General features: G+C 40.6%; 1 protein-coding gene across 5 annotated transcripts in view; it reads left to right on the plus strand.

Annotated features, from left to right (window-relative positions):
* The window catches only part of CNTN3 (contactin 3), a 299,041-nt gene that overhangs the window by 104,448 nt on the left and 172,797 nt on the right, over positions 1 to 21,796 (plus strand). For 4 of the 5 annotated variants that reach the window (XM_010590045.3, XM_023548009.2, XM_023548007.2 and 1 more), the window contains exon 3: positions 975 to 1,070. In XM_010590045.3, coding sequence (XP_010588347.3) covers positions 975 to 1,070 — 96 coding nt within the window. Of the gene's footprint in view, positions 1 to 974; positions 1,078 to 21,796 lie in introns of all 5 variants that reach the window. The other variant, XM_023548010.2, reaches the window with a different exon arrangement.

Consider the following 21,796-nt stretch of genomic DNA (forward strand, 5'->3'; position numbering starts at 1 on the left):
TTTTAATCGGACTTTAAAGAAACAGTAGCTCTTTCTTCCTTTCCCCCATAGACTTAAACTTTTTAAAAAATGAAGCCAATAGAATTTTTTTCTATTCTGTAATTTAAGCTGGAAAGTGTGAATCGGTGAGTATTTGTCACCCTGGATTGTTGCTGGAAGAAATTAATATTTTTCTAAAGATAATCACTGGTAATCAAAATAGTTTTTGTCTCTGATTGCTATTTTTTAAACTTTATTAAACACTTAAAAAATGCCTTGAGTGATTATAAGAATGATTTGGATTTTTTTAAAGCTATAAATAAAAGGTTATATATGGATTTAAGTTATGGTTATGCTTTGATTTATACTTGTTTGATAATGAATTATACTAATGAATTCTACTGATTTGATGCATGTCTTCCCCAGAACCCTTTAAGACATGAAATAAAGAGGACTTATACCCAGAGGGTGAACGTTTTCTACTCTTTTTAAAAATAACACCAATAATTATAGATGAATAAAACTGATTTTAGACTATGTAGGTTAAATATTTTAGGAAAGAAATTCATGAAGAGTTGACAACCTTTGCAAGGATAGAGGTAGAAGTCTACCAGCGATTTAGTGAACTTCATGTGGCACATACAGAATTCACACTTAAATATGTTTTTGCTGCAAGATATTTTGTTTCCTCCGTAGAATCATATTGTCTGGCTAATTAAGTCTCATGCAGACTTTGCCTTTTTGGATAGTCCATGCCATTGCTGACACAATTACAAAACACAAGATCAATGGGTGTGTATTTATGTTGCTTAATTCTTGAAGTCTCAATAAAGAAATAAAAATCCTACTTTCTCCTCTCAAAGCAAGCATTCTTCTCCTTTAGGTCCCAAAAAGAGATTTCTACAGTGTCCTCCGAAAGAAAAGAATATCTCTGTGTGAAAATATGAATACTATTGTCCTGTCTGAGGCTCAGTTTTGTTTTGTTTCCAAATCAGATCTGGAAAATTTTAAAACCAAAATGAGAAGTACAGTGTCGGTGCGTGAAGGCCAGGGAGTTGTTCTGCTCTGCGGTCCCCCGCCTCACTCTGGAGGTAAGAAGTGGTGTGTTTTGTTGTACATTTATGGAGTAAGTTTCAGGGCAAGGTCCTTGGCATATATACTGTTATTGCTTCTGTAAATTACCCTGGGAAACTTGATAACCTGAGCAGCATTGAATTCTGTCAACTGAGTTGGAATACGTGAAACCCTACAAAAGATAGTCCATCTAGAGAAGTTTAGAAACATAATTAACTCACTCCATCAAGGAGGGTTTTCAGGGAAAGAGAGAGATCAAATTCATTGTGATTACCCAACACTGCTGAACAATGCTTTATCCTGACAGCATTATAATTTATTTCATTTTCCATCATGACACACATTAGAATCTTTGCAGTTTCCTCCCCTTCTCTCACACATTCATACTCACATACCTACATGTGCTCATTAATATATGCTGTTGGATCTCTTTATATAATACATGTGTATGTGAAAGTGATATATGTATATGTATCTCCATAAAACTATATATATATGTATATAATTATTTTCTTACATATATGCACACACACATCATTGTCATTGGGGTGTTGGAATTGCATATTTAATCTAAATTGAAATATTCCTGGTATAAATTGAAATATTCCTGGAAACTCAGGAGCTCAACAAAATAGCTACGTGGAGTGAAAATGAACCTAAGCACATATGAAAATAACTTAATAAGCACTACTTTTCTGTAGGAGCCTGGAGTTCTGTTTTGATTTTACTCTCATGCTTCTTGCAAATTTGGTCACTTTCAGGAACAAGGAGGTGTTATTAATATTATAAATCAGAGAAACAAACATATACTGTTATCGAGAGGTTGAGAATTACTGAGAGATAAACAGATTAGAGAGGGTCTTTCTGACCAGAGGCGAAACTGAGGAGCCTGCTTTCTATCATGGTACAGCTCATTCAGATAAAAATATGCTGAACTTTATTTGTACTGGGACAAAAAACCAAAGAGCTCTTTTCCAATGATTTACTAATCTTAATCACAAAATCCTGTGCCCAATAAAACAAACATCTCCCACCTTCTGTTTTTAGCCACCTGAAATGTGGGAGCCAGCTGGAGACTGTGGATTTAGGGCTTGATTGGCAGATGCAATTGCCATGACGTTGGCTGGCACAGGTTTAAAGGGGTTCCAGAAATTACTTTTAATAGTGTACATTTTGCAGGAATCTTGAAGTTTCATAGGATCTTTAACTTTGAAGGGAAGCAGAGAATCTTTTTGTTGCAAATAAAATTAACCAAGCTCAAACTGGCTTCAAGAAAACAGGGAGTTTACTGGCGTACATAACTGGAATGTTCAGGAAGCTTTTAGTACAGCTACATGGTTGACACAGATATGTACCACCCAGAAGGACTTGCTGCCGAACTGTGGTTTGACGGATGGTCTCTGTCTGTCAGCTCCTTCTCTGTCTGCTGCTTCTGCACAGAGCAGCTTTGTCCAAGGCCACACCCTTCACCTAGCCAACATCATGTGGTTGAGCAAGACATGGAAAGGCTAGGCCATTTCTGCCCAATGCTGGGCAACTCTGTTGGGTAGTATTCACTCCAGAGCTTCTTGCCAGCATGACTAAGGCTTTTTTGAGCCACATCACATTTTTGCTTCTTTCTCTGCCCAATTCTTCTTCCTCCTTCTTCTTTTCACAGGTTTTGAGCACTAATAAAAATATTTTATCCCAAACTGTCTTAGCATCTGTTTCCTGAGAACCCAATCTGCTGCATCCAGGGTTCAACCAATGTCTTGGACAATCTGTCTTTCTCCCTGTTTCTTGGCTCTGCCGCCCTCCATGTTGATTCCATGCTTGTGTAGGCTCCTTTGGTGACAGAGGTGGCCCCTGGCAACTTCAAGCTCTTGTGGTCGTTGATGCTAAGGATACTAATGAACCAGAGAACTTGTTCCCAATAAAACCAAAAACCAAACCCGTTGTCCTTGAGTCAATTCCAACTCATCGTGACCATGTGTGTTACAGAGTAGAATTGCTCCATAAGGCTTTCTTGGCTATTATCTTTACAGAAGCAGATCACCAGGCTTTTCTTCCAGGGCACTGATGGGTAGGTTTGAAAGAAGAACCTTTAGGTTAGCAGTGGGGTGCAAACCATTTGTGTCACCCGGGGACTTTGTTTCTCAAATATAGCAAGGCCGATTCTAATTGGATCAGCTTTGTCTATGGGATTATCCCAGTTGCTGAGGGGCAGAGTCAGCTTCACCCAATGACAGCCATGGAATGAAGAAGAAATGTTTTTCAAAAGACAAGAAGGGTTTTAGTATGAGAAAAAAAGGGAGAGGAGTCTTAGAAATTTAATGGCTGGAACTACACTTAGTAAGGAAGTTTCAAAATAATTTAAGTTTATATTGGATCAAATCAACATATAATAGTAGTTGAATAGTCTTGTCTATAATGAATTTCAGAAATGTTGACCCAATTTAAGATTCTGACTGAATGCTCTTCCTTAAGTACTTTATGATTAGGTATAATCAATGATAACAAAGAGGGAACCTTTTGGTTGACTGCGCATGTACACAGTAAAAATGTCTTAATAAGCTGTTGGGTGAATCTTTCCTAATGCCACTAAATTGAATAACTCTTGGCCAATCACAGCTAACCTAAGTATTAGCACCCTGATTTCTCCTTACCTTTGGTTTCTTTGGAGCCCTTTTTTTTTCTTCTTCTTCTTTGGAGCCCTAGTGGTGCAGTAGTTAATTGCTACGGCTGCTAACCAAAAAGTTGGCAGTTTGAATCTACCAGCTGCTCCTTGGAAATCCTATGGATCAGTTCCACTCTCTTCTATAGGGTCGATATGAGTTGGAATGGACTTACCGGCAATGGTTTTTTTTGTTTTTTTGGTTTGCTGACTTGGCATATTTCTGCTGTTATTTTTAAAGTACTTGGATATGGGGCCTGTGGAAGTCAAGTAGAATTGTAGGTAAAGAAGAAAAGAAATCTCCCCTGAAGTAACCACTTGCCCTTACGAACCTGGAGCATGCACAGGAGAGCAAACACTGTTGAACAAAAGCACTCCTCCCTCAGTGCTAGATAGTGTCAGAAAGCCATCTGGGCCAGAGTGTCAGGTTTAGATGCTGAAAAAGGATTCTCATTGATTCCTGCCTTACTAAAATGCGGGATATTTACAACCCATATCCACTGTCCTGACTTAACAGCTTGTAGGCAACTTGAGAACAGGGTTTACGTCAGTATTTGTTCTGCGACCCAAATGCCTTGCCTGCATTATGATAGTAAATATCAGTTGAATGAATGAATGAACACATTCATGAAATGAATAAGTCAATCCTTTTTTAGATTCGTTGTTGTTGTTGGGTGCCACTGAATTGATTTTGACTCATATTGACCCTATTTAACAGAGTAGAACTACCCCATAGGGTTTTCTCGATTGTAACCTTTACGAGAGCCGATCACTAGGTCTTTCTCCTGTGGAGCTACAGCGTAGGATCAAACTGTCAACCTTTCAGTTAGCAGCTAAGAGTGTCACCATTGTAAAAGTTATGAAATATTTATAATAATTCATATATAAAAATATAATTGTATATTTTTTGAGAATTCACCAGAAACTTTTTTTCCAGCTGTATAATCAAAAAACACAAACCAAACCCACTGCCGTCGAGTTGAGTCCAACTCATGCGGACCCCATAGGGTTTCCAACATTGTAAATCTCTTTCCAAAGCAGCAGTGCTACATCTGTCTCCTGCAGAGCTGCTAGTGGTTTAGAATCGCGAACCTTTCAGTAAGCAATCGCTTTAACCGCTGAGCCACCAGGGCTCCTTCCAAAGGTATAAGCATTTAACTAACAGTCAGTATGCCCTGGGCACCAACTACACACGTGAAGCCACTGATAGATTAGGGCGACCTCTGCCCATAAGCAGCTGCCATCAGCCCTTCTCAGTCCTCCCTATTGACTTGGGGACATTAATTCAGTAGAGGGCTTGAGCCTGGTCAGAGAACAGCAGAAGCAGTGAGCCCAGGGTTTATCAGTACATGTGATATGTGGTGCTCCTGGGCTTCTTCCTTCAAGTCCTGCGGTGTCTGCAGGACATGCAAGTCCCCCTTTCTGAGTTCACCACTTTTTATTACCTTCACTCACTTTATCTTGTTTCTTCATTTCTGCCTGGTCGCTTCTCAGTAATTGGAAATGCTTAAATTTGTTGGTACCTACTGATTACTTAAGACAACATTATATTTTATTCACGCATCATGTTCCCTCCTCTAACACAGTGAACATAAAAAGGCAATAATACAGGTGGTCCCCAGCTTATGACAGGTTCTGTTCCAACGACTCCATTGTGAGTTCTGACAAATTCGAATACCTCATTTTATTTTTTTTTAGTTTCATTATTATTGCTTTTATCATCAGTATCTTTATAAATCGTATCTTTATTTGTCTTTGGGGGTTGGTAACATCATGTATCGATTTACAGATATATTTTAATACATATATGCCAGCATAAAAAATACACGAATCATAAAAATTTATTTAGATGATGAAGAGTTGGACATTGGGATTTTGTCAGTTGCAGTTATAACTCTAATAATGATAACTCTAAAAATAATAATGATAACTCTAAAAATAATAATTCTAACAATAACTTTTTGTTACTTTGCCAGTTGCGGTAATAAGCCTATTATGTGAGATATTGTTGAAGGCATAAGCAGTGCAAGTATTACAGTCAGAGAAACTTGGAACAACTCATCTTCAAATTAACAACTGATGCTTCTTATGGTACGAAACGCTCAATAAGACCGTGGTATAGGCCTGGTCTCCAATGACATCAGCGTCAGTGTCATAAGAATGAAATCGGAGTTGTAACACTGCAACGGTGTTTGTAGTACCTATTACTAACAATAAGATTTACAAAAGTAGAAGAACGGTCATATGTGATTCATGGCAACTCAAATACGTCGCAAGTTGGGGACTACCTGTAATGATGATGAAGATGATGATAATTACCTCTATTTACTGAGTACTACTTACATGCTAAGTCTCCTGGGTGGCACAAGGAGTTTGCACAGGACTATTAACCTAAAGGTTGGTGGTTCAAACCTACTTAGTGGTGCCTCGGAAGAAAGGACCGGCCATCTGCTTCCGTAAAGATTATAGCCAAGGAAACACTATGGAGCAGTTCTCTTCTGTAACCTATGGGCTTTCCATGAATCGGAATCACCTGGAAGGCACTGGGTTTGCTTACGTGCTAAACAGTATGTTAAGCTGTTTGTAGAAATTATCTGTTAGTGAGGTTCTTCTGGTTAAGTGTATGAAGAGGAACAGGGTGTGTGATAACCTCAGGTAGCATCTAGAAGCTCAGCACAGAGGATGTCACAAGGCTGAGCTCTCAGTCAGTGACTGAATGCATTGGATCAAACCTCTTGCTTAGAAATGATAGATGAGACAGGAGGTCAAGAACTAAGCCTTAACACCAAGCCTCCCTGTTTTCATCTAGGGCTGCTGTTTGGGAGTTGCCAAAGCGTGGCTCAGAGAGTAAGTGGTCTACCTAAAATCACAGAACTGTGTAGGAGAATGAGAACTTGTATTTGGATGCCCTGACTCCTGACCAGGCTCTTTCTATCTTGTCACTCTATAGAGCCTTTTTTGCCATTTTGCAAGTATCCGTGTTACAAAAATACCAAAACCCACCAAACCCACTGCTGTCGAGTCGATTCCGACTCATAGCGACCCTACAAAAATAGAGTCCTGAAAAATAAGGTCATTGTCCTGAGCCAAGGACTTCTGCTATGTCATACCTCAAGCAGCAGCGTTAATGATTTTAACATACTCAAAGGCGTGGTTTACAGACAGAACAAATCAGCAATGCCCAAAGTCATATTACAACTCATGCATGCTCTAGCCCAGTGCTTCCAAGACTGTAGCATGCAAATGGATCAACTGAGGACTTGTTAAAATGCAAATTCCAGTTCTGCGGGTTTGGGGCAGGGCCTGAGATTCTGCATTTCTGGTGAGCTATAGGTGAAGCCCATGCTGCTGGTCCATGGACCAAAGTCTGAGTAGCAAGCTGCTCCCTGTCCTCTGTTCCATTACTGTGAGCTGGATCCCTGATGGTTTTCCTGTGACCCACCTCTGCACCCCACTCTTGCTCCTTCCTTCTTTACTATCCTACTTCTCGGCCTGAATGCTGAAAAATGTACAGCACTTCAGGACCAAAATATTCCCTCCCCACTGAGGGTTGTGTTTTTTCCTTCCAATTCAAGACTGAAGTGTCTTTCTGAAGACTCTCCTCTTCACCCTGATTTATACCCCTCTTTGGTAGCCTTCTGAGTCCCCAACATTTCTTTATAATATTGTAATATCTCATAAAACTACGGTTGTTATTTTTTCCCCTAAGCCTATGTAAGGGTTGGTGCCTTTGTAATGAAGGTCTGAGAGTCTCAAGGGTAAAAAGGGATCACAGTCTTAGCCCACGTCTTTTCAACCCCCAGGTATGATATTAAAGGCAAATACAGCCTCTAATTTGGGGTTGGTTTAGAGCTGCAAACACGTGAAGAGCCTTACCCAAAGCAGGCTCTTTGCAGATTTTGAAATTTGATGATATGACCCCGAGTGCCCTGTAATAGGCGTTGATGTGATTCATCATCAGCTTGGTGTTTTAGTTTCTGCAAAACCCAGGAATGTCTCAGATCCCTGGGCCAGATCATCCTTTTAGTCTTTTCACCACAATGACATGGAAACACGAAGACTCAAAGAAGCAGCCATTAGAGTGTGCCAAAAAACCTGTGCCTTTAATCCATTAGCAGAAGTGATGTGTGCCTGAGCTTCTCTGTCTCACCCTCGCTGCTCCCTGCCTTCCCAGTGCAGGGGAGGTGGCTTCAGGAGTCCACAGGGTCCTGTACTAGAGAGATATTGCCCATTCGGTGATTTTGGCTTTGGGGAGTTGGGACTAACACCAAAGATTGTTTGTTTGGTTTAGGAGTTTTGGTTTTTCCTGCAACCAGAAGTATAACCTGTATGGGCGAATGCAAAGTTATTTATTATAGAGTAACAATTGCTGTTCTTACCATATTTGTATTTCCTGGGTTTTAGTTCTCTTATGAGCCCATAGTAAAATTGTATTAAAATCTATTCTCTTGGTGAGGCAAATTTATATGTATCTTTTGTTTATTTGGGATAAAACCCAGAAGTGTTCCCCCTAAATAGATTAGGGTGATCATACCTAAAAGGGCCCTCTAAAACAGTACATATCATTCAATTCATTTAGGCAGGTAATTTACAAGAAAGTGGCAACAACTTGGGGCTGAGCTGCCTAAGAGCGGTGGCTATTCATCTGATGCCATAAGAAGGAAGAATTGTTTCACAGTGGGTGACAGTGCAGAATTTTTTTCTAGGAGTCTGTATAACCTCCAGGCAAAACAGATTGCTGTCATTTGCCGGGGATCTTATCTCCCACTCATTCTATGACATTTTCTGCCATTTCCTGTTCATTACTTCCTCACCCAGAAGAACCCAGCACCTCTCTGAAGCAAAAGAATTAGCAACCCAAAATTAGTTGAAAAATTAGAAGTTGAGAAGCCAGAAATAAGGAACTAGACATGGGTTACCCGAAGTGTAGCTATTAGTATAGTTTCCAAAACTATGAGGAGCTGAGGATTAGCACAATTACCATTGCAGTTGGCATAGAAATCAAATGCTGAAGAAAAATTACTCTATTATGCAAGACTAGTTCATGGTAGGTACCCATTAGACATGAATTCGTAGGTTAATCAAGTTATGACATACACGCTTGTTAATAAAGAACCAATTTTTGTCCAAGGATGGCTGATGACATTTATTCTGAGCAGAAAAGAAGAGTTCATCCCAGTGTTTAGTCGACAAATGACTTTGATCTCTGATCCAGCTCCCCGTGTCTTTGCTGTGTGCATATTCACCCTGAAATGGCAGCCCAGTACACTGGCATTCAGTAATAAAAGCAGGGCCTTTGGAATGTGAAAGGAGAATGTGAGATGCCAAACAGCAGGCAGTGGAGGCTGAAGAGATGTTATGCTAAAAATTGCTCTTTAAATCCTGGTGTGACAGAGGTGAGAAGTGTTAGCAACGTTACCAGATGGTGTGGGATTTACACCCTCTGTATCAACATCTTTATTTATTTTTTTCTTACCCCAAGATGGATAAAGCAAAAAACTAAAATCATCTCAGGTACCTTAGAGGAGGGAATCTGAAGAAAAGATGCTGTATTAGTTTACAAGGGCTACTGTAACAAAAGACCACAAAGTGGGTGGCTCCAAAGAACAGAAATGTATTGTCTCGCAGTTCTAAAGGCTGGAAGCCCTAATGCGGAGCATCAGCAGCACCGTGCTCTCTTTGTCTGCCCTAGGAGAAGATCCTTCTTTGTATCTTCCAGCTCTGGTACCCCCAGGCATTTCTTGTCATTCCTTGGAGTACATTCATCTTCACAATGACATCTTTTTTCTGTGTGTCTCTATGTCTGTTCTCCTTCTTTATAAGGACACCACTGAGATTGGATTAGGATCGACCCTACTCTAGTATGACCTTGTGTTAATTTAATTAATAACGTCTTCAAAGACCCATTTCCAAATTAGGTCATGTTCACAGGTGCCAGAGGTTAGGCCTTCACTGTAAATTTTGGATGACACAATTCAGTACATAACAAATGCCAAGTAGGAATTTTCGTCTTTGTGAAGACTTGTCCAGTTGCTAGAGCCTTTATCAAGGAGACAAGACACATTGCCTAGTGTTTTGGGATGTGATTATGATCCAGAACAATAATTTCTCAAAATAATTTAATCTGTAATCTTTACATCATCTTCTCCTAGTTAGTTATTTTTTCTTGAACTATATTTCTCTACTGTTCCGCTTATAAAGCAAATTTAACCCTTTTGTTACCAACTTTTTATTAAAAAAAATTTTTTTTGATGACATGTGTTTTCAATATCAGAAATGCATTCTTACTAATTGAGTGTGTTTAAATTTTTGGTTGGCAATATGGATTTTGAGAAATATCATTGGTAATACAATCCACCAGTGAGGCTAGTGGCACTTTGGCACCAACGGTCTGTGGTATGACAATATATCAATGAAATCTGTAGTAATAATTTATTGTTGGCACTTTTCCATTAGGTTACATGGAGAACATCTGGTTTTCCAAATATGACACAGGAAAAACCAAAACAAACCCATCAGGGCTCCCTAACTATCACACAGGAAAGCAATAATTATGCTTGCGAGCCTTATCTCACAGAAATAAAGGAAAAAAAGGCAAATGTTTACAAAACTAACACATCCAGGAAGCATCACCTAGTAGAATGCTGAACCTACACAACAAGGAGACTCCAGATCTGGTCTGCTGAGCCTCATACATTTCAAAAGGGACCCACCTTGGTGCTAAATGCATTAGAACCAGAACGATTACTACCTGGTGGCTGCTATGAAGCCCTGGTGGTGCAGTGGTTTAAGAGCTGGGCTGCTAACTAAAAGGTTGGCAATTTGAAGCCACCAGCCACTCCTTGGAAACCCTATGGGGTAGTTCTGCTCTGTCCTATAGGGCCACTCTGAGTTGGAATCATCTCGACAGCAACAGTGTTAGTGGTTGGTATACTGCTATTTCAGTGAAAGGGTAGCTTTTCTCTAAACTTTGAAGTAAAGAATACATAATACATTCATGGGTGGCTGAATATGCTTTCTGGTTCCCATCATATTTTCGTTACTGGTCACTGTGTAGAATGATCCTCTAAAAACCAGTGGTTTCCACTTTCTCTAAAGAAGCCTTTCCAAAAGTTGCATTACAGCAGCCACCTCGTTGTTCTTGTTGTCGTTGTTAGCTGCCATTGAATCGCTCCTGACTCATGTTTACCCCATGCACAGTGAAATGAAATGCTGCCTGGTCCTGTGCCGCCGCCATGATTGGTTAAGTGTTGAACCACTGTGATCCATGGAGTTTTCTTTGGCTGATTTTTTGTCACAAGTTGTGATATCACATTAAAAAGCAAATGATTAGTGGGTTATCAAGGAGTTACCATCTGCACCGTAGAGCACTGCTCCTAATTTATTTTTTTTTAACATGGAGGTAGGTTAACGTGTTATAGCAAAGAGTTAGAGAATCCATCTGTAGACTGAATGAATAACGTATCACAATTATAAAACTAATTTTTAAATATATGTCAAGGCAGATGTTACTATTGACATTGAAAGGAGCCAGAATATTAAATCCACATTTGGCATTCAGACAATTATGTTCTGAATCAATTGATACATAAATCACAGCTACTATTGTATGAATAACTGCAAAATGTTTTGATCTTTAAAGGGAGTAGTTGTCAGAGTAAATAGACCTAATTGTTTGCACATCTATTTTGTAGTTAGAAATGGAAAAAAAAAAGGAGATCAAAAAAATCCCAAATTCCTCCAAATGAATGTGGAAACTGTAAAATAAAAATATTTACTAAGCCTGTTTTCCTTCTCTCCATTCATCCATCCATCTTATTTATTCATTGATTTACTCATACATCCATCAAATGATAAACAAATTGTGGACATACCTTGGGTGGTGCAAATGGATAACTCAGTTGCTAACAGAAGGGCGGAGCTTTGCATCTACCTAGACTTGTCTTAGAAGAAAGACCTGGCAATCTACTTGAAAAATCAGCTATCAAAACCCTGTGGGACACAGTTGTACTCTGACGCACAAGGGGTTGCCGTGAATTGGAGCTGACTCGACGGCAACTGATTTTTGTCCGTCTAGCTAGCAGACTCAACAGTAATGGATTTAGCTAGCTAGCTAGATAAAATAACTAGCTATCATCTTTCAATCACTTACTATAATAAATATGGTCCATCACCCTAATAAGCTTACTATTAAGTGGGGAAGAATCTGAGAACATTGCTGATAAACTTGATAGGAATGTATTCAAATGAATACTTATTGAACCCCACCTCAAACCACTCCCCATATGAAAAGCACTGAGGTTAGTGTTGGAGGAAATAGAAAAATAAGACACTGTTGTCCTCAGGGACTTAGGGTCCCGTAGGGAACAAGACATGTGGGTTTCCTGATGACTGATAGATCCTGTCATGGCAATTCTAAACCAAAAAACCAAACCCGTTGCTGTTGAGTCGATTCTGACTCATAGCGACCCTATACGACAGAGTAGAACTGTCCCATAGGGTATCCAAGGAATGGCTAGTGTATTTGAACTGCCAACCCCTTGGTTCGCAGCTGAGCTCTTAACCACTTCACCACCAAGGCTCCATGGCAATACTAGGCACCATTATTAACCCAGTTAGGGACTGAGTTTATTGCTCCTAACAGGTATTCAAGGAAAGGTATATCACTCTTGTTCTGCGTTAACAAGCTGAGGCTCAGAGCAGTTAGGCAACTTGCTCAAAGCCGCACAGCAGCAAATTTGGGATTTGGGCCCAAGTCTGTTGCTTTTTGATGGAAAATTTCCTATGCCCCAAAATTACAAGTTTCTTGTCTGTGTCACTTTATGATTTGCACGTTTTCCACATTCTAGGAAAACATTTTTTAAACCCTTTTGATAGATGTCCTTTTATAATTAAAAAGGCTTTTAAGCACCCTTCGCAAACACACTCACACACAGAGGAACATGCACAGGAAGTATAGAGGTTACAAGCCGGGCTGCTAGAACCATACAGCTTGAGTTTCTATTCAAACTCTGATGTTATTAGCTCCGAAAGTTTGGGCAAGTTGCCTGGCCTCCATAACTCTATTTCCTATCTGTAAACAGAATAATCACAGAACCTATCTCTCTTAATTACCTAGTGCCGCTGTAACACAAATACCACAAGTGGGTGACTTTGAAAAACAGAAATTTTTTCTCTAAGTATTGGAGGCTATAAGTCAAAATCAGGGTCTCCACCATGATGAGTCCTTTCTTGTAGATAACCCTGGGTGTTCATTAGTTCCTTGGCGTGGCGATGGTCTATCTTCTTCCCCTGTGTGCCTACCTCTGTGTCTAATGTGTTCTTTTTATAATGCAGAAGTGATTAGAGTTAGAACCCACCCAACTCGGGTTTGGTCTAATTAACATAGCCAAGAAAGCCCTATTTTCAAACAGGATTACCTCCACAGGTATTTTTTTAAAAAAAGAAAACTTGTTGCCATTCAGTGGATTCTGACTCATAGCGACCTTATAGGACAGAGTAGAACTGGCCCGTAGGGTTTCGAAGGCTGTAAATATTTTTGGAAGCAGACAGCCACATCTTTCTCCTGTGTAGTGGCTGGTGGGTTCAAACCACCGACCCTTCCGTTAGCAGCCAAATGCGTTATCCACTGAGCCACCGGGGCTCCTTCCACAAGTATCAAACAAAAAACCCATTGCTGTGGAGTTGATTCTGACTCCTGGCAACCTTATAGGACAGAGTAGAATTGCTCCATAGAGTTTCCAAGGAGTGCCTGGTGGATTCGAACTGCTGACCTTTTGGTTAGCAGATGTAGCTTTTAACCCTGGTTTCCTCCACAAGTATAGGGGTTAGAATTTCAACACATAAAAAATTTTGAGGGGACACAATTCCCTGTCCTTATAAGATTGCTGTGAGGATTCAAGAAGGCAATGCCTCTGAAGTGCTTGAAATGTCTGACTTATTTATATAGGAAAAAAAAAAAAGTACCACAGTCCTAGTACATTTATTATATGGGAAATATTGACATTTAAAACACCTAAATAAGCAGAAATGTATATAGAGGGTTTAATATATTTTTTTCCTGCACCCCAGTGGATTGTTTTACCTGGAATATTTGCAACCCACTTTAGGAAATATGTTTCTAGAAAATGTTTGGATTTCTTTCCTGACTGGATTATTTGTGGTTGAACAGGGAAGACTTGACTGTTTTTTGTTTAACAGAACAGTTAGAGAGGAAAGAGCAGGATGCCTTTGGAGATGCCCATCCCATACAAGCATCAGTGACTACCTCTCCCCCTGGGAATTACCCTCCTGGACTCCATTGGTGGGCCCCAGGCAGCATGTTCTAGCTGGCCTTGGCTGATTGGCCTGAGAAGGACACCTGACAAAAGCTGGGCCAATCAGATGTTCGTTCCTGGGAATTTGGGACTTGACCTGATAGGCTAGGAAGTTGGGAGTTCAGGGCTGACCCTTTCTGTCAAGTAGATTAGGCAGCTGAGAAAGTTGATCCACAGAGAGCAGACATGCAGCCCTGCAGAGACAAGCAGAGAGCAGAGACAGAGCGTTGAAATTGCCTGGCCTACAGGCTCCCCAGCCCTCCTCCCGAGGGAGGCAGCTGCTTTTTTGTCCTTGGGTGCTGTACAGCAGCCCTACGTCTGTCTGTAGCATTTGCCATTCTTACTTAAGCTGACATTCTTGAGCTGATTATGGTAAGATTCCATTTCTTTCAATCAAAGGGTCATAACTAATGCAACAGGCATTATTTCTAGGCTACATCAGTGTGTGGTGTGTGTGTGTAGTAATGAAACCGATGGAAGGAGAAGAGGAAATTGAAACAGAAAAACGAAGAAACAAGCTACGTGTTTCAGCAAGTTTATTTGGGCTATTCCAACATCCTTTTATGGTTAAAGTCAGCACCAACCCAGTGTCATCGAGTTGATTCCGACTCATAGCGACCCTATAGGACAGAGTAGAACTGCCCCGTAGAGTTTCCAAGGAGCGCCTGGTGGATTCAAACTGCCAGCACCGCACACGTCATAAATACCCTTGGGATGAGGCAGGGTCAGGTGAGACAATTTGAAGAAACTGAGGACTCACTGCTACTTGCATTTTCAGTCTGTGCGTGAGTCTCCTCTAAAGTTATGATATGCCACTGGCCATTCCTCATATATTTTATCACAGCCATGTGACTTCAGGCTCTCCCCTCCCATTCCTTTCTCAAATCCCCTAAATGGTCTGCAGAATTATGATGAGGAAAATTATTTTCTCCTACTCTGAGGGTTGCCCTGTTTTTCTTGCTCTGATTCCATCCACCCACAGACAAAAGTCAGAAGGAGCGTTAAGCCTGTAGGGGCAGGGAAAAATTACAGACAGAAGCTTGGAAGTTTAAATCTGCTGTTACAGAGATAATATTTTAACAAAAATTCCTTTTTAAAATGCTTAAACTGATGTTTTCTGCTTTAAGTGAAAGTTTAGGTTGTAATTTAGTGCAAATTAACATTGGTAAAGGCTCTGTTTCCAAACATCTCAAGCAGAAATTGAACAATATCAATTAGTTGGGTGCTTTTTGTTGGAAAAATCACCATCGTGGCACTGGGTGAGACCTAGTGACTAATCGGTTTATTAACAAGACCCATTGCCATCAAGTTGATTACCACTCATTGCAACCATATACTGACCATATGGGACAGAGTAGAACTGCCCCATAGGGTTTTCAAGGCTGTAATCTTTTAGGGAAACAGACTGCCACATCTTTCTCCCCCTCAGCGGCTGGTAGTTTCGAACCGCTGACCTTTTGGTTAGCAACCAAGTGCTTAACCACCGTGCCGCCAGGGCTCCTTGTGTTAGTAAGAGGGAGAGGCAAACTTGGTTGCCTTGCCATAAAATGCACCTGTAGGTAATTAGCGTTTTAATTAAGATTACACGAGCTGCTGTCACAGGCAAGCTCGAAAACGTATTGGCTCACACCAAAGTGTATTCCTTGCTCAGGTGAAGTACAATCAAGTGTTCCTGAGTAGTAGAATTCTGGCTCCATCCGTTTTGTGCCCTTGTATTTCAACATGTAACTTTTGAGGTCCATACCTCTGTCTCCAACAAGCTGGTGGAGGGAGAAGTGCAAGAGAAGCCAAGTGTGGGTTGTTTTCATGGAATATGCCCGGATGTGTTACCCATCACCTATGTGCACATTCTGTCGGCTGGTCCCCAGTCACGTGGCCACACCTGAGTGCAAAGGAGGTGAGGAAATATCTACTCTTTGCCAACGAAGAGGTAGAAATGGGTTGGGAGGATAGCTAGCCTGCTTCTGCCACACTTAGGTAGACCTGTTATTGCGACAATAAATGTTTTGAGGCTGCAGACATATAAGATACAGCCCTAAGTCTTAAGGGCAGTGTTTAATATGCTCTAGTGGAAACCCTGGTGGCGTAGTGGCTAATTGCTACAGCTACTAACCAAAGAGTCGGCAGTTCGAATCTGCCAGGCACTCCTTGGAAACTCTATTGGGCAGTTCTACTCTGTCCTATAGGGTCGCTATGAGTTGGAATCGTCTCGATGGCACTGGGTTTGGTTTTTGGTTTTTGGAGGGACTGTATAACCAAGCTCATTTAGGGGCTTGTTTAAAATGTAACCAAAGATCATGACTCCATAGTGTGTGTTGTTCCTGGGAACAACACTCTTAATAAATGTCTTAGGGAATTTTTGATCAGTTAGTCCTTGAGCCATACTTTGAGACCCACTGCCTTCAAATCATACACATTTAAATATATTAAGGGGCTGTTGAAAGTAATGAATATCACTTATGGATGGAACAAGTGTAAGATTGAAGTATTTTTAGTGGTTGAATGTTATTAAGTAGGACAATTTCAACTCTAAAAGGGCACTAGAATTCTTGGCTTGTATAGAATGTTGATGTTCATTTAGTAATAAGCTAGGCAATTCCTTGTCGCAGCTGAATTTCTTCTTTGGTATCTATCACTGCCTTATGGAGCATGGTTGCTGGTGTCCCTAGGCCTGTACCTGAAAATTCCCTGATTTTCATCCACCTCCCCAGGTGTGTAGTAGCTGGAAGGCACCCACCTGTGTATGTTGAACTCATGGGGGCTGATCACCACGCCCACACACATTTAGAACTGCATAGCTTGTGATCCTTACAGGCTTTGCATGCCATCTCATCCCTGAGTAGCTTCCTGTGTTTTTTGTTATTGTCGATGTGTGTGTGTGTGTGTATGTACTATGTGTGAATGTGTATGTGTGGAGTGTCTGCATTCATGTGTAGAGTGTATGTATGGAGTGTGTGTGTGTGTGTTGTGTGGAGTGAGTGTGTGTATGTGTGTGTTGCCTCCCAAGGGGTTGTATCCGTCTGAAATAAAACCCAGATTGGGCTTAGGGGGAAGGAGTGTCAAAACTGGTCACCTTCCTTTTTAGGCTGGCTCTTACTTAAAACCTATTAAATTTTGGCAAGTTGGATATTGAAATGATACCAGATTTTAAAGGTAAGAAATTGTGAAAGGAATTATGTGCAAATGTTTCAGGAAGTCTGTTTCAAAACTCAATTACAATAATGGCATGGTATTAATATTTCCATATTCTTGAAGAGGGCCAGGTTTGGAGGGCAATTCTTTTTCTAGTAGCATAGTTAAATCACTTCAACAGCATCATTTACTTTATTTGCATTTTTTTAAAAACAGAAATTCAGTTCTTTTTTGAGTTCCTTAAGTTTTTTTTGCGGGGGGGGGTTAGGTGAAAGTTTACACAGCAAATTAAATTCCCATTCAACAATTCATATACGCATTGTTCTGTCACATTGGTTATAGTCCCTGCAATGTATTGGCACTCTCACCATTTCTACTCCACCTGCCCTGTATCCCAGAGCCCTGGTGGTGCAGTGGTTAAACACGTGGCTGCTAACCCCAAAGTCAGCAGTTAGAACCCACCAGCCACTACATAGGAGAAAGATGTGGCAGTCTGCGTCCATAAAGATTACAGCTTTGGAAACCCTATGGGGAAGTTCTACTCTGTTCTGTAGGGTCACTATGAGTCCAAATTGACTCGATGGCAATGGATTTGGTTTGGTTTGCCCTGTCTCCATCCATCCAGTTTCCCTGCCCCACTTTGCCTTCTCATATTTGCTTTTGGGTAAATGACCATCTGGTCTCATACAGTTGATTGTTTAAAGGAGCACATTCCTCATGGGTGCTATTATTTATTTTATAGGCCAATCCATTATTTGGCTGAAAGGTGACCTCTGGGAGTGGCTTCAGTTCCAGGTTAAAAGGATCTCTTAGGGCGATAGTCTCAGGGTTTCCTCTAGTCTCTATTAGTCCAGTAAGTCTGGTCTTTTTTATGAGCTGAAGTTTTGTTCTACATTTTTCTACCATCCTAACCAGGACCTTCTAGTGTATCCCGGGTCAGAATGGTAGTGGTAGCTAGGCATCGTCTAATTCTTCTGCTCTTAGGCTAGAAGAGGCTGTGATTTGTGTGGGCCTTAGTCCTCTGGATGAATTTTTATCTTGAGCCTTTGGTTTCCTTCACTCTCCTTTGCTCCAGACTGGAAGAGACCAATATCTTAGATGGCCCCAGGTACTACGTACCAAGTTAGGATGTAGAATATTACCTTTATGGGGTTCAGTAAGTTTTTACCATGCATATTTTCCATTTGCTGGTCACAGTTCTTATCATGGCTTTTTTCCACCAATGTCCTCTTGGAAACCCTGGTGGCTTAGTGGTTAAGTAATACAGCTGCTAACCAAAAGATCAGCAGTTCGAATCTACCAGGCACTCCTTGGAAACTCTGTGGGGCAGTTCTGCTCTGCACTATAGGGTCTCTGTGAGTTGGAATTGACTTGACAGCAATGAGTTGTTAGTTTAATGCCCTCAAGTTGAATTCATTAGACACAGACACACTTTGCATGCAAAATGCATAAAAATATACTTCACTACCTGTAGAATATTTGCTCTGATTCAGTCAACCTTTGCTAGGTTGTGTTGCAGTGACAAGAAATTCCAGTGTCTCAACAGCTTATAATAACAAAGATTTATTTCCTATTCATATGGGCTATAGCCTGTGGTTTGGCTGCAGCTATACTTTGTGTGTCTTCTTTATTTGGGGAAAGGGCAGTTCCTTTCTGGGACATACCATTCTCACAGAGTGAAAAGAAAATTGACTGAACCGTGCAATCTTATGTGATTGTGTACCACTCGATGCTCCCATTTCATTCACCAGGGCAAGTCTTATGGCTTAATAATAATAATATAATCAACCACCTACTTTCTCTCATTTTTCTGAGCTATTTAGCCTTTGTGATCATTCTTTCATTTTCCCCACACTTGATAGAGATCTAGACACAATAACTAGTTTATGTTATTCCAACATAACCAGGAAGAAAACATAAGAACTACAATCTGTCAGGATGAAAAATGGCAGCAGCCTCAGTATGGGAGTGACTGAGGTAAACTGAAGAGAACATTCTCTGTTGGAAGGGTTCAGGTGCTACTCAACTCCAGCTGATTTTTGCCATGGAGAAAGTAATCGTTAAAGTTTTCAATAAGAGCAATGTTTCCACTTTTTTTTGAAACAATGTAGGTCAGACAATAGGAATTTTGAGGGTTCTTTTGGTTTTTGGGGCACAGTTTGAAGTCTCTGCCCCAAGGGCATTCAATTAGTGCCAATTAAAAAAATTAATTCAAATTTGTTTTACATACTTTTTCTGAGGTAACTGAGCATTCTCCCCTTCTAGTATAGTTTACATTATTACTTTTCTCTGCAAATGTTTTATGCCACCAGAGTGAGGACAAATCAGTCGGTGAAACACAACCACGTCGTGGGAGTCTAATGAGCGAGGTTTTACTATAGATAAGTTCAAACTATAGGTTGATTTTATCTGGAAAGAGAAGAATTTGGAAGATTAGTGATAAATGTTGACTGAAATCCAGTACCAGTGAGAAAGCATCATCTTACCAGGACTAAACATGATAATTAAGCAGAAACTTAACTAATTTTTCTCTTGTAGCTTTAAGTAAATTGTTGGTTATTCCTAATGCAGATTGTTATGTAAATCTGGAAATTGAAGGTTTTTTCCTCTTTCTTCTAATGTACTTTTAATGTTTTCAATAACATTATTATATTTAGAAATACTATGCACTTTGCAGCCGACTCCTGTTACTTCTTTTATATTCTCGTTTGAGCTTTATATAACAGGGCACATATACTCCATGTACTGGCACATAAAAATGACTTTGATTTTAGATCATTGTTCATAGATGAGGAACCCTGGTGGCACAGTGGTTAAAAGCTCAGCTGCTAACCAAAGGGTCAACAATTAGAATCCACCATCCGCTCCTTGGAAACCCTATGGGGCAGTTCTACTCTGCCCTATGGGGTAGCTGCCGTGGATTGAATTGTGTCCCCTCATAATATGTGTCAACTTGGTTAGGCCATGATTCACAGTATTGTGTGGTTGTCCTCCATTTTGTGATTGACAATGTCATTGTCATTTAAAGAGGGTTCGGGTGGGAACGTAACACCCTTGCTCAGGTTACATCCCTGATCCAGTGTGAAGGGAGTTTCCCTGGGGTGTGGCCTGTTATTGTTAGGTGCCATCGAGTCAGTTCCAACTCACAGAGACCCTATGCACAACAGAACGAAACACTGCCCGGTCCTGAGCCATTCTCACAGTCATTACGCTTGAGCTCATTGTTGCATCCACTGTGTAAATCCACTTCCTTGAGGGTCTTCCTCTTTTCCACTGACCCTGTACTCTGCCAAGCATGATGTCCTTCTCTAGGGACTGATCCCTCTTGACAACATATCCAAAGTATGTAAGATGCAGTCTTGCCATCCTTGCTTCTAAGGAGCATTCTGGTTGTACTTTTTGTAAGACGGATTTGTTTGTTCTTTTGGCAGTCCATGATATATTCAATATTCTTCTCAAACACCACAATTCAAAGGCGTCAATTCTCCTTCGGTCTTCCTTATTCATTGTCCAGCTTTCACATGCATATGATGCAATTGAAAATACCATGGCTTGGGTCAGGCACACCCTAGTCTTCAAGGTGATATCTTTGCTCCTCAACACTTTGAAGAGGTCCTTGGCAGCAGATTTGCCCAATGCAATGTGTCTTTTGATTTCTTGACTGCTGCTTCCATGGCTGTTGATTGTGAATCCAAGTAAAATGAAATCCTTGACAACTTCAATCTTTTCTCTGTTTATGATGATGTTGCTCATTGGTCCAGTTGTGAGGATTTTTGTTTTCTTTATGTTGAGGTGCAATCCATACTGAAGGCTGTGGTCTTTGATCTTCATTAGTAAGTGCTTCAAGTCCTCTTCACTTTCAGCAAGCAAGGTTGTGTCATCTGCATAACCCAGGTTGTTAACGAGCCTTCCTCCAATCCTGATGCCCTATTCTTCTTCATATAGTCCAGCTTCTCATATTATTTGCTCAACGTACAGATTAAATAGGTATGGTGAAAGAATACAACCCTAACGCACACCTTTCCTGACTTTAAACCAATCAGTATCCCCTTGTTTTGTCCGAACAACTGCCTCTTGATCTATGTAAAGGTTCCTCATGAGCACAATTAAGTGTTCGGGAATTCCCATTCTTCTCAGTGTTTCCGTAGTTTGTTATGATCCATGCAGTTGAATGCCTTTGCATAATCAATAAAACACAGGTAAACATCCTTCTGGTATTCTCTGCTTTCAGCCAGGATCCATCTGACATCAGCAATAATATCCCCGGTTCCACATCCTCTTCTAAAACTGGCCTGAATTTCTGGCAGTTCCCTGTCAATATACTGCTGCAGCCGTTTTTGAATGATCTTCAGCAAAATTTTGCTTGTGTGTGATATTAATGATATTGTTCTATAATTTCCACATTCAGTTGGGTCACCTTTCTTGGGAATAAATATGGATCTCTTCCAGTCAGTTGTCCAGGAAGCTGTCTTCCATATTTCTTGGCATAGACAAGTGAGCACCTCCAGCATTGCATTTGTTTGTTGAAACATCTCAATTGATATTCCATCAATTCCTGGAGCCTTGTTTTTCGCCAGTGCCTTCAGAGCAGCTTGGACTTCTTCCTTCAATACCATGGGTTCCCGATCATATGCCACCCCCA

This window comes from Loxodonta africana, chromosome 22 (genome assembly GCF_030014295.1).
Source record: "Loxodonta africana isolate mLoxAfr1 chromosome 22, mLoxAfr1.hap2, whole genome shotgun sequence".
Lineage (NCBI taxonomy): Eukaryota > Metazoa > Chordata > Mammalia > Proboscidea > Elephantidae > Loxodonta > Loxodonta africana.